The following is a 13,026-nucleotide window of genomic DNA, read 5'->3' on the forward strand; positions in this document are numbered from 1 at the left end:
AGATCAAAATACTAAGATTTTTATTTATTTATTTTTATGAAGGGAAGGTAAAAAAAGTCACTTTGTTGTGTGGTTGTCCTTTCTCTAACAAAGACATCAGTTCTATTTTAAATGTATTTTCATAACTAACAGGCAAAACTAATGAGTCAGAAAGCTCTTTTTATTCCTATGGCAAATTATTTTTCTCTTTTACAAACAGTCTTTTGAACTCTTTCTGTACAGTCATGCCTTCTAACACATAGAATTTACTGAGTTTGGAAGACTTTTCTTGTTTTTTTAAATGGGAAATGAAAAAAAGTGCTTGGTGTATTTAAGGCATTTGGACTGTTTTTAAAAAAGCAAAAACCAAAGTATAATATTTCCCTAAACTCAGCCTTCTGATGCAAAAATCATAAACTAGCTATTCATTTGTAGGTGATGTTTGGTTTATGCCTTGCTGTTTGTAGATGATTGTCCAGCTGCAAAAGGAGATCCAGGAGTTGAAGGATGAGCTGGCGCTGGTGACTGGCAAGCAAAGAACGTCAGAGCTTTCACAAGAAGAGCTACTTCAGTAATGGCTTACATTATTTTCATTTTCTTCTTTTGTGGTGAACCTTTTCATCGGTTTCTTTGTTGGCATAAATATTTAAATTCATGCCAGAGTTTTTAACTTCTTGGGGTGAATAATCATGTGAAGCTAGGTGCCAGGTTAGAATAGCAGTTTTCCATGAAAAGCTGTATGAGGCTGCTGGCTGTGTTTTTGCAGCCTCAGCTTTGAGGAAGTGAAGTAAAGTAAACACACAGGATGGGAATGCCTGTCAGATGCCAGGCAAAAAGAATTGTTGTGTAATAGTGCAGAATAAAAAAAAAATGGTCTTTCTCAAAACTATATATACAATCTGAGTAGAATTCAAGGAATATTCTTTGTGCTGAGATGTACCCTGCTGCAGTGTTAGTTTGTCATAGACCATGAGTTTCTGGAGACATGAGGATAAGCTGCTACTTTGAACTTGAGTTTCTCCTGTAGATTGCAGCCATTCTTGAATCTTGGTTCTGATGATTTGGTTTTGTTTTAATTCAGAAAATAAATGAGGACCTAGATAGTATTGTGTATATATTTCTTCTGCACAGTTAATTTGAGTCATTTTCAACATAGACAGTTACCAATATAATCTTCTAACTGGAAATGACCCCTCAATTGCTACTGTGTCAATATTTATTTATCATTCTGCACAAAAGTATAGGAGTCAAATGAACCAAGAACATTACAGGCACTGGATGTGACAAAATCGAGCCATAGAAAGAAAATTAAAGAAGCAACAAGAACAGAGAAGTATCTTTCTTTTTCTTTACATGCAAAATTTAAATGTCTTTATTAGCTAGTTTCTTTCTGTACTGACAGAACTAGTCCTTCAGAAGATGAGTGACTCTCAGTGACCTTATTCGGATAGACTTAAATAATCTACGTAAACATTTAAAGATCTACTTTCCTAATGTTATTTTAAAAATAAGTCGTATTAATTTTCCACTGTGGTCTTGTTTGCTGTTTAGTTTGTATAGGGAAACTGGGTTCTTGGAAATCATTAGGTTTTTTTAGGCCACATTCATGAACGTTACTTCCTAAGATTTCCTATCTGACTTTTTACCGTGAAAATGGTAGTCTTGCAAATGTGAATTTCATCAACTTTCACAATTAATATGTTTTTAATATGAATATGCAAAGGAAAACTAGGAGTGTACCATCTGCATACAGTTACATATATTTTGTGTACATTTAGGAGGTCTTGTTTCAGAAATGTGTTTAAAAGAGTATCAGCCTTTTTCCTCTTTATCTATATAGCACAATCTATAGTGCATTATCTTGTCAGAAAATATTGATTCTGATTTCATAGCAAGGAATTTTTGCATCCCAGAGAGAAGCAGGGAGGAGACTTAAGGAGTTTCTGTCTGTAATAAGACACAGAAGGAGAAAAAACTTTCAAGGACCTCTGCTATATTAGGACAACACAAAATTTTAAGCTTTTCTATTTTATCAGTTATTTATGTTTACTCAGGCTCATGTAGCATCTGTGTTCAGCTAAGTTCATTCCTGAAACAAATGCTCTGCAATTAAAATATAAAACAAAGCTTAAGTACTGCTGGCTGAGATATAATACTTTTCCTGAGGATCAATAATAAAGAAGAAGAATGTCAAACAATTGACCTCATCAGTCACAAATGCCATATAAAGGCTTTGTTCAAAGATCATTATTATTAATACAGATTCAAAATAGAAAAAAATAATTGGATTTACAGGGATTTTTAATGGGTAGCATAGTTTCAAGCAAAGAGCGGAAGATACTGCTAGAGAATAACTATAATATACATGAATCAGACTGGCTTATTAATACTATATGCTGTAGTTGAATGGAGTGTTGAAAGATGAGTCAATCTGCTTTTTAAACAGTTCAAGTGGGGGAAAATATCAAATGTCAGGCTTTGAGTTTTACATTTCTATGTGTTCTTGCAATCTGAGTTTTCCCAGGTAACAGCTGATGTGGACTAAACACCCAAATGAAAGTATAATGAAATGATAGTATAAAAAGCCACTACTTCAATGAAAATAACATCTTTCTGTGGTTTTGCACGCATACACATTTTGAGCTTGCTTTTGTATGGCGATAATATTTGTGACCGTGCTGGTTTATATCTCTCTCAGCCTCCTGTCTGTAAATGTCCTGAGCGTTTATGAAAATCAACAGATGGCATCTAAGTGTTCTGTCTCCAGTTAGAGTCTACCAATGCATAACACAGCAAATCTTTATGACAACTCTGTTTATTGAGACTGGCTATCTGAGTTTTAAACTACTCGTTATCTGGAGAGTTTGTTCACATTGAGGAATAAATATACAAGTAGTCCCAACAGAAGTATTGACTTGGATGAAGGCTGATAAAATCATGGTTTACTATTACTGGAAAATGCCTATGTTGTGGTTTGCATCTAGTTTTGCATCTATAATGAAACCTAAATAGCATTATTTATCAGGAGACGTATAAGTCAGATTGTTAGGAAAGACAGAAGAGGAAAAGAAACATAGTGTAGGTGATAATGCAATATACTGTGTTGCACTTTATTAGTAAAGTCGCCACCCAGGCATGGTTCTTAGGGGAGTGATAAGGGGTTCCAGACAGAATAATCTTTTGTTTGTTTTTTTTCTTTGGCTAATGCATTTTTTAATATGCACAGAGGGGAAATTATAATTGGTGTCATTATGGATTTAAAATAGTAATTAGTCATTTCTGCTTGCTTAGGATATCTTCTGTTTGAACTTAAATAAACTGCATATGTATGCATGTGTGTATATATATAAAAGAACCCCATTTTAATTAGTTCTTTTCAAAGTTCTTAAACTTTGACAAAAGTCTAACTGTGATTCATTTTATTACAAGTAAGGTCGTTAACTAGTAAGGAGAGGTGTTACTGAAGATAGTCTCATAAAAATTTGATGTGTTTTAATTGTTCTTATTCTGATTCATCATACATATTTCAAGTGAGGTCAGAGCAAAATTAATCTTCTGAAAACATTTCTGTGCCAATCTGAACATAGATGATCAAGGTACAAAACATGTCAATGACAAACTCCATACACTATGTACACATTCGTTTTGTTGTCGCTGCACAAGTCTTTATCTCAGGCACTTTTCAGTAGGAGATGGATGCCAAAATGGAACAGATCCAGTGGTATATATGTAGAACCAATAATATTTTTTTTTTTAATTCGAATAAAATGATTAAGTAATGCATAGGTTTTTTTGCTCTCTACATCTGTTGCAGAAAATACGTGTTAGTGATTGCCCCAGAAATAAATCCTAACATTATGCTAAAATTATATTTTGTATGGTTTTTTGACTTACGAAGTCAAGAAATACCAAACATTTCTTACAGTAATGTGCTTCATTCCACTTGTTTACTTTCAGGGCATTCCAAATGAAATCAGTGGGCTATTCAAGCTGTAGTTCATTCTTCATCCTTTTTTTCTCACTTAAATCAAAGAAGTGTCTTTGGGGATTTTTAAATTTATTTTTTTTTATTCATTTAATGGAAGGAAAAAAACATCTGTCAAATAGGCTTTCCTCATAACCACTACAATGTCACATTGTCATTCACTAAATTTAAAACAAAATGGAAAGCAAATGTTCTTGACTTTTCTTGTGAAGGCCAAATTTCAATACAACACAACTTATGAGTCCTGTGAATAAAGCTACAGCTGTCTGGAATTCTTACTTCAGAATTCTGTGTTAAATGGAAAGCTTTTACATTGCTATGTCATAATTTTGATTTTATTATTTTATTGCTACAAATGTTCAACACACACGAATTCTGCCGCTATCATTTTGTTTATTTGAAAAGCGCAGCATAAAAAAATTCAGCTAGGCTACACAAGTGGTTCAAAACATAATTCATAAAATGCTTCCAAAATCTGAATTGCTTGCTTGGGATCTTACCATCTACTTCTTCAGCTGTAAAGGCCTGATCTCTAAATATGTCTTTGAGCTGGAGAATTAATTTATTGCTTAGGGAATGGGAAAAAAAAGGAGCACTTTGGACTATTTTTAAAAAATAGCAACATACATCCCAAATAGAAGGGAGTTGTAATCTCACAGGCTTTTGTGTTATGCTTTAGAATAGAATGAATAGATTTTATTTTCCTTGTGAGAAGCATGCCAAAAGTAAAAGGGAGAGTCCTTTTTGTTTGAATAATTTTTTTTTTGTTGTTATAAATGAGCTCACTAGCAATTTACAATGTGTGCCCAAAAGTCAGGATTTCAAATCAAGTTCCTGTGTTCCAGAGCACCCACGCTTCCAGAGCCTTTGCCAGTTGGAATTCTCTAGGAACAGGACCGGAAGTACTGGCTTAGCACTTTAATTTATTAATAACTTTACCTTATTTCTTTCAGATACATATGTTATTACAGGCGCTTCTATTTTTTACTTCAGCAGTCATATATTGTTCATCTTACTCAAGTCCTGGATTTCTCATTACTTCTTTCTGCCTTTCATTTTTCTGTTTCAACATTGTGACATCTGTATGCTATCATGGTATTAACAATATTGTACTGTTGTACAATATAGAGCTTTAGCAGTTACTCATATTTAAGCTGTTAAACAAATGGTTTCATTTACAAAGCAGAGCAAATGTTCTTATTTGCTGATGTCAGTGTTCAATTTCAGTTGCAAGGTGGAAGAAATAGAAGAGTATTACCTTGCCTTATGTCAACACAGCTTTGCAGGCAGTGGTTTTGTGTAGAATTTAGCAGACTGACTGACATAAGCTGTGTAGGCGATATTCAAGAGAAAAGAAGCTACCTTAACTATAAAGTAGTCTTAAAATGTCTTACATTAATTTCTAGCTTGGATGCCTGATTTAGAATGCGGTTAAATCAATGTATTTCTCTAGAGGGCATTTTTTTTCTCTTACATGGTATAAAATCTTTAGTGACAGCACAGGAAGTTCAGATTCCTAATGCAGGTACCTAAGCTGAATACTTAAAGTGTAAATGCTTTTCTTTGATCTAACTATTTTTTCCAAGGTCACTGAAAGTAGAAAAAAAAATCTTATATTCTTTAAACTGATGACCGTTTACATTGAAACTATTAAGAGATAATTTAACGTTATTTTCAAAGATTACCAAGTTTGTTTTACCATGGGGGAAAAAAAAGGAGACAATATACTATGTCCTTTTTTCTACTGTATAAGTCATCTAATGTCACGTAGTTTCAAGAAAGGTAGTGAAATATAGCGTAACTCATATTAGTGAGGTGTATGGAGAAAAGATAGCATAGCTAAATTTGATTATTTAGACGTTTGAAAAAATCTTGGAGCCGCTTTCCAAATACATATGTTCAAAGGTGTCTGATCTTTTTGAATCCCACCGAAATTCGTTGAATGCTTAGTCAGCTGAGTTGCTTCTGAAAATACCACTAAATACCTGTTTGCATCTTTTGGCACTTTAAATACTTTTTGAAAATCTTTTTTCTGAGCTTTTACATCTAATTAATAACCTGTAAGAGACACCCCATGGTTTTTTTTCAAAACTACCTCTCTCTTTTGTACTGTAGAAAAGCCTCAGTGTTCATTTGTATGAGTCCCTTTGACTTCTTTGAGTAATTTCTGTGCTTTTCCTATGTTCTTTTTATTTCCAGTTCTTGCTACCTTCTCCTGAGAGATATTTATATTTTTCAAATTTTGATAAACTGAAGTTTAGTATTCCCTTGCTACTTTTTATTATACTCTAGTGATTAGAATATGACTACTCTTATTGCCACAAATATTAGCTGGCAGTAAGAAGCATTTCTTTATGTACATGCTTTTTCTTTGGTATTATAAGGTGCTGTTAAAGAAGGAAATAATCTACTCAGCAAGCTACTTGACATGCTTTTTCTCTGCAAAAAATCTGCATGTGTAGTATTAGCGTAGGCATTTTTTTCCCTGTGTAAGCCAGCTTTAGTCTTTTTGTACTGGCTAGGTAAAGAAGCAACATATAAATACTAATTGTTGCCTACAATATTAACAAAATGCACATGGTATTCAAAAATCTATTTGTTTCTACTCATTATCCATAGGGAAGACTGTGCTTTAGGTCTATTATCAGTTATTTTATAAGCACCTAGTCCCTGCTGAAAATATTAGATAATTAGGAATATGAAGTTAGGAAAGACCATTTGGTCTAATCAACATGTTCATATTTGACCAATAAGTACCAGCCAACATTCAATGTTTGTTGTGTCTGTGGATGTAAATCATTGGCCATATTGCTGTGTTCTCTGTTTTCATCTGTTCTATTTACACTTTTAAATATGAAAACTTAATTTTTACTACATCTGTGGCTCTTTGGTTTTGAGTTGCTTTTTGTTTTGTTTTGTGAGAATTCATAGAATTCACAGCTGATACACACAATTAGTTGCTCTTTAAGCAAACTTAATTTTGATACATTATATACAGTGTCAGTGATCAGGGGTTAAAAGGCAAGCTCTCCCAAAAATGAATCATGGCACATAAAGCAAGGTCAAAATGAGTCCTTCCAAATCTGTGTTTTGAGACCATGCATCCTGCATGCTATTGAGAGCTCTCAACTTTAAAAACATACTCTCAGTTGGCTAGGAGTGCTTTTTTGATGCATTTCAGCTGTGAAATTTGCATCTTGGTTCATGCAAACATATGACTGATTCAGAAGTGGATTTTTTTAAAAACATGGAAGTCTTATTTAATGAATGGGTAAAATCAAAGTAGCACAGTGCTCATCTAGTCATTCTGGAGTTGGGCTATCAGGGAAAATGCACGGAATCTAAAGTAATGTGGATAGAAAGCTTTTGTGATTTATGTGTGGTCTAAATGGTAAGCAGCCTTCATTAAAAAAAAAAATCCTGAAGGGTGGAAAGTAACAGAAGAGAAAGAAAGTTGATAATGTAGAAGCTGTCTGCGAGTTGCAGTACAGTGTGTGTTTACATTATTTGCAAATATAAAGAGGGAAATGCTAGACCAAGAATTTGGAACTGATTCACAGCCACTAGTCAGGGAGCACTGTTAGTTTAACACTTTTCCATCCCAGCTGTTTATGACTATTTTACTGTGAGTTTGCTTCCCAACATCAGCATAAGAACATACTTGTGCTTTACACAGCTTGTGTTTTAAGAGTCTGGTATCATGATTCAAACTCATCCGGAGCAGCACTGCAATACCTTTCTTTCTGTACTATGTTAATATGTATAAGACCACTATCAAAGTGAGTTTGAAATCAATCTCATAAATGATGTGATACTGTTCCCTTGGCACTGACTTAGAAAATTATTTTTGTGTGTGTGTAATTTCTTATTCATGTTTTAGTTTTTTTTCTGATGAGCAAAGCTCCATTCTTTGTTTACTGTTGTTTATCACAGAAAATGAGTCTTTGTTTGGTACTTTCATATTCTTTCTCCTTTGGGGAATTTCTGTTGGAAAAACTATTCTTCCTGGTACAGCAGGGTTCTGGCTTCAACACAGCCTTTCTCTTATTAGTGTAAGTTAGGCCTGCTGTTCTTAGGCAGAACATCCCAGTCCTAAAAGGAAGAATGGAGACCCATGAAAAACCCCCTTTTTAGGTTTCATTTGCTGTAATAATATTAAATATTTAATGGTCTATAACCTTTTTTTATTAACAATGTACAAGAGAAAAGGAAAAAAAAAACATTTTGCATCTCCAGAAGTTAGAATAGACATCTTTATCTGACACTGATTTTAAATATTTTTTCCTGTCGTATGAAATTAGCTATGATTATCCATGCTCCAGATTTGATTAGCACAAATTCTGCAGGGAAACATTATTGAGAGCCTTAGTAAGCTAAATCTAATGAAGAATGCAGCAGCTGGTTTGCCAATGTTATTAACTACAACAAATAAAAGACTATTAGATAATATTTGTTTCTACACAGAAATAGAGATTTTAGCATTTCTAAATTGTACTTTCGGGGGTGGAAGGGGTATGTTAATTTTTTATTTTCAGTACAAGTAGCTTGTGGCTACGATCTTCTATTTCAGATTAATGCAGCCTTTTCTAATGTAACTCACCAGTATGACAAAACCCCCTTAAATTTAAATAACTTAAATTGACCATCTTACCTTAAAAAGCATCAAATTCTGAAGTAAAGATACATGCTGCATATTTCCACTGAAACAATTAATTGTGACTTGTAAGCAATTCAGTAATTTTCAATTCTGTATTTGTCGCTAACCCCATAATTAGGTTTCCATTGAATTTCAGTTAATTAATTCAGTTTCCATCATTGCTTTTTCCCATCAAGCTGAGTGCAATGTGACTTTCTAAGCTAAGCAGTGAGAAGACTGGGGGCTAAGTATTTTTTATAAAGGTCTTTCCAGTGTGAAATAGAATTCCTGTTGTTGAAGTTGAGACAATAGTATAGAGACTATCTCTTTATTAAGGTTTCTGCTCCAGTGACTGAGGGGTATCTTTTAATAGGCTTTTTGTTGTTATTTCATTATTAGGTCTTTGGGTTGATTATCTTTAATTTTAATCTTAATTGGTCTCATATAAAAGCAATGAAGTCCAACACTGTACTGCTAGTCTTTGTAAATAACATCAAGAAAATAAAAAAAATCTCATACTGAAAGTATCAGTGTTCATAAATGCTATGGAAGGGGGGGTTGTATGTTTCTTAGTTGATTCATTTTTTTTCTGCTTGATTCTATCTGGTTTTCATCATAAGCACCCTCAGCCATGCCATAAAGCCTATGTACATGAATACCTTTGATTTTTCTAGCTTATTTTCCTATTTACTTGTGGCAGTAGGTGTAGTGGGGAAATGCACGTTCAGCCTGAGATGCTTTGGGTAAAGATAAGCTTTGAAACAGGAATTTTTCAAGTATGTTATGTATTCTGTGCCAAGCATGCTCATTCCTTTTGCAAGTTCATTTTCAAAACTCTCTTCTTTGGGCAACTTAATTTCCTAATTTGTGTTTTGAGAAAGCATGCAAATATTAACCATTATCCTTGGCATAATAGCAGAAGCTGGTAATCAGTAAATGTAAGGATCGATTGCTCATGTCTTTTTGAAAAGAAATTATAGTTAACTTTTCAGGAAATAGAACATACTGACTAAGAGAAGTCTAATATATGGTCTCAGGGCTGAGCCACAACTACTGATGAAAAATACTTTGTTTCCTATGCGTTTTTAGTTATTCTAATGAAGCTGAAGTGAAAAAAGTCCCTAAGAAAGAGGATACTGTTATTTTACCTCATAATCTCATTAACTTTGCTGTGCTACATATGCATGCCTCTGAGTAGGCAACTAAAGCAAGATTTGCTAGGAAATTCTCTGGATTTTTTGTTCTCTTTGTGTTTCTTGTTCCTTTTAAACATTTAGGCCCAAATTTGTTCAATGCTGGGCCATTTTATGTTTTTCTGGTTTGATCTTGTTGACGTATATTCCTGCAACAGTCTTTGACTGGAGGAAAACTTTTAATATGCAAGCCTCTGGTAAATAACTAAGGATCAGCAATTAGTTGACTATCTCAGAAGATATTATTGCTAAGGAGAAAGGTATTATCCATCTCTTGAAGGTAACTGAATGAAAACTTAAAGCCATTTTGTCTCGCCTTTACTTACAAAAAGGGTTTTCTTGCTCTGCCTCTTAATAGGAGGAAGATTACAGCCTGTGTGTGATATTCTGACAAGAAAGAATGTCTTGGAGTTGCAACTGTAGATGCCCTGTATGAATTTCTTAAATCTTTTACAACCTTATTTTATATAATTCTGTGCTCTAGTTTTCATATATTCCATATATTTAATTTTATTTTTGTGGATATTTATAAAGACAAATATAATAAGCTATTTGAGTCAGGAATATGAGAAGGAAAAACATATTAATCTTGTAGAATTATATTGTCCTTTGTTTCAGAGTCACCTGCAAGCAGATCTACCTAGCCTGATAGGTTAGGAAAAAGTAAAAGCATAGTCAGTATTCCTTTTTTTCTCTTATTCTCTATTTTGGGGTGGTTTGTTTTTCACTCATCCTGTGATTCTTTATTTTCTCCTTGATTTATTCTGTGAACATCTCTGGAAAAGAATTGGAAGTAGCATTGGTTTTTTTCATTTGTAAAAGTGCAAATCTTGCCATTGTATAAATTCATAGGAGAATGTTTCAATTGTTATCACAATCCTCAAGCTAATATATCACTCAGGGGGGAGGGAAAGGTTCAGTTAGCTAAGATCTGTTCATTAAAAAGAGAAACTTCAAGTTGCATCTGTATCATATTGTCAGTTAATTTTTCACCTTTGTTTAATACTCCAGTATACTGGATGAACTCCCAGAATATCCAGAGTGTTATTAGACTGTGTGTTTATTTTAGAAGGAGTTCTGGTACTTTTTATATGGAAACTTAAAAAAATGTGAGGGATGCAGTGATTTCATTTGCTGGTATTCATGGGGATTTTCATTGTTGCTCTTCTTTTTTTTTTTTTCTTTTGTTTTTGTTCATAGTGTTTAGACTAGCTTGGTCTGTTCTTGTCCTAATTCCTAAAGAGGAAATTTTTAAATTGTGTCTTAAAATACACTGAAGATTATTCTGTTTCCTGGAATTGGCAAAGAGGCTGAATTGGTTTATAACTTCTGATTTACATTCTGCTATTTCAGACTTGACTCAGTCATCTTGTGCTTAAATTTTCTTTGGCTTCTGTGTAGTCCTTGGGATACCAAAAATTGATTGGGCTGCTGTGTTTTTTCAAGAATGCCAAACACATTAAAGGTAATGTAAGCAAGAGGAAATAGTAGCTCATATCTATAACTACAGCTTGTCTAATTTGTTACTCTTGACAAATTAACCTTCACTTTCTATTGGCAAATAATAATTTTCAAAAATAGAGCATTATTTTAGGAGAATTATATATTAATTTTCATTCTCTTGAAAAATTTAACTTTCTGCAGTTGATTTCTGGTAACGGTACAAGTTAGTGTAATTTTTTCTTTTTTTTTTTTTTGATTGATCCCTGTACCCTAAACCTATGGTAATCTGAGTATGGGTAAGTCCCTGGCAATAGGTAATCTTAGTTAGGTTAAGAGAGGTTAAAATCATAGAATCATAGAATAGTCTAGGTTGGAAGGGAGCTTAAAGATCATCTAGTCCAACCATCAACCTAACTCTGACAAAAAAATAAATAAGAAATAAGCAATAAAAAAGTCACTAAACCATATTCCTGAGGACCATGTCAACCCGTCTTTTGAACGCCTCCAGGGTTGGTGCCTCAACCACTTCCCTGGGCAGCCTATTCCTTTCTAATTTCTACTTCAAGATTAAAGCCCCTTTTTCATAGATGACTTCTTATAGTCCCTCTAGTCCATCTATTTTTATTTGTTTCTTCTTACTGAAATCAATAAGGCATTTAAGATAGTGACAAATGCTGACTTTCTTTGTGACTGCTTCCACATATGAAGGATTAATTCTCCTGCACATTGTGCTTAGTGTGTCTCAGGATGAATAACCTCTTGTACTGCTGGCCTCTGTTCTGTTCAACTCTTCATGCAGAAAAAATCATGTAGCAATAAGTAAAATTTTGGTCTTTTTTACCCAGTAATTTTTGTACTCTCTTAACTTGAGAAGCAAGTCAATGTCAGTAACGCTTCCGTAACTAATGTTTCTCTTCAAATATCCTCTTCCTTAAGCTCGCCACATGTACAGCTCACATTGACTTCAGGCTATGTTCTATAAATTCAGAAAGTGTGAATTTTGCAGATATGATGAATGGTCTAGGCAGGACATCTGTCTCCTGTTCTTTAACTGAAATAATGACAATTGGAAAGCACAGTTTGTCTAAAATTAACTGAGGGCTGCTGTCTTCTTTTCTGTCCTTTTTTCTCCTGTTCTGAGAATTGACACCCACAGTGAACTTTGAAAGAGATAAATAACCAAACCTATCTGTTATGTCTTCCAGTTCGCATTCCAGTCTTACAGCTCCTGATTTTCAGATATTTATCTCCTGAAAATAATGATAAATTTTTGTTCTGTTTGTTGTGCATCTTGTTGTTTCACCCTCCAGCAGGGAATTGTTACTGCAGTATAGTAATGTGAGGAATCTCAGTAAGACAAGTCTTCAAAAGCAGGGCAATTATCTTAGCCACCTACTTTAGGGTCAACTTTAGATACTGTGTTACAACAATGCCTAAAATTTTGGTATGTGGTTACAGCAAAGTGATTCAGATAATCAAATGGCAACAAGATTCCCAGTCCTGTAATTGAAAAGGATAAATTGCTATTAAGTGACATTCAGAAGAATTGCATATTAAGTGAGGAGCTGAACAAAACTAGCCTGAAAGCACTACTAGGCACAGAGATGGTTCTGAACCCCTGCCCCTCTCTGGCAGTTGATGCAAGTACCTTGGATATCTTGGCTCACTCAAGTTTGAACCTAAGTTCATCTTCTGAGGATAATAACCTAAATAAACATCTAAAATCATAGAATTACACTTTACAGGGCATATGACTGTCATTGTTGCCCACTAACTTAATGGTAATAGCA

At 33.8% G+C, this 13,026-nt stretch overlaps 1 protein-coding gene across 3 annotated transcripts in view; it reads left to right on the top strand.

The window, feature by feature from the left end:
• KIF6 (kinesin family member 6) overlaps positions 1-13,026 on the top strand; it is a 158,942-nt gene that overhangs the window by 51,850 nt on the left and 94,066 nt on the right. For all 3 annotated transcript variants that reach the window (XR_001412954.1, XM_014950568.1, XM_014950569.1), the window contains exon 10: positions 447-550. Coding sequence is in view for 2 of the 3 variants with exons in the window: in XM_014950568.1 (XP_014806054.1) it covers positions 447-550 (104 nt within the window). In the remaining variant the exon portion in view is untranslated. The remainder of the gene's footprint in view (positions 1-446; positions 551-13,026) is intronic.

The sequence above is a fragment of the Calidris pugnax genome, unplaced genomic scaffold, assembly GCF_001431845.1.
Source record: "Calidris pugnax isolate Ruff unplaced genomic scaffold, ASM143184v1 scaffold24, whole genome shotgun sequence".
Taxonomy (NCBI): domain Eukaryota; kingdom Metazoa; phylum Chordata; class Aves; order Charadriiformes; family Scolopacidae; genus Calidris; species Calidris pugnax.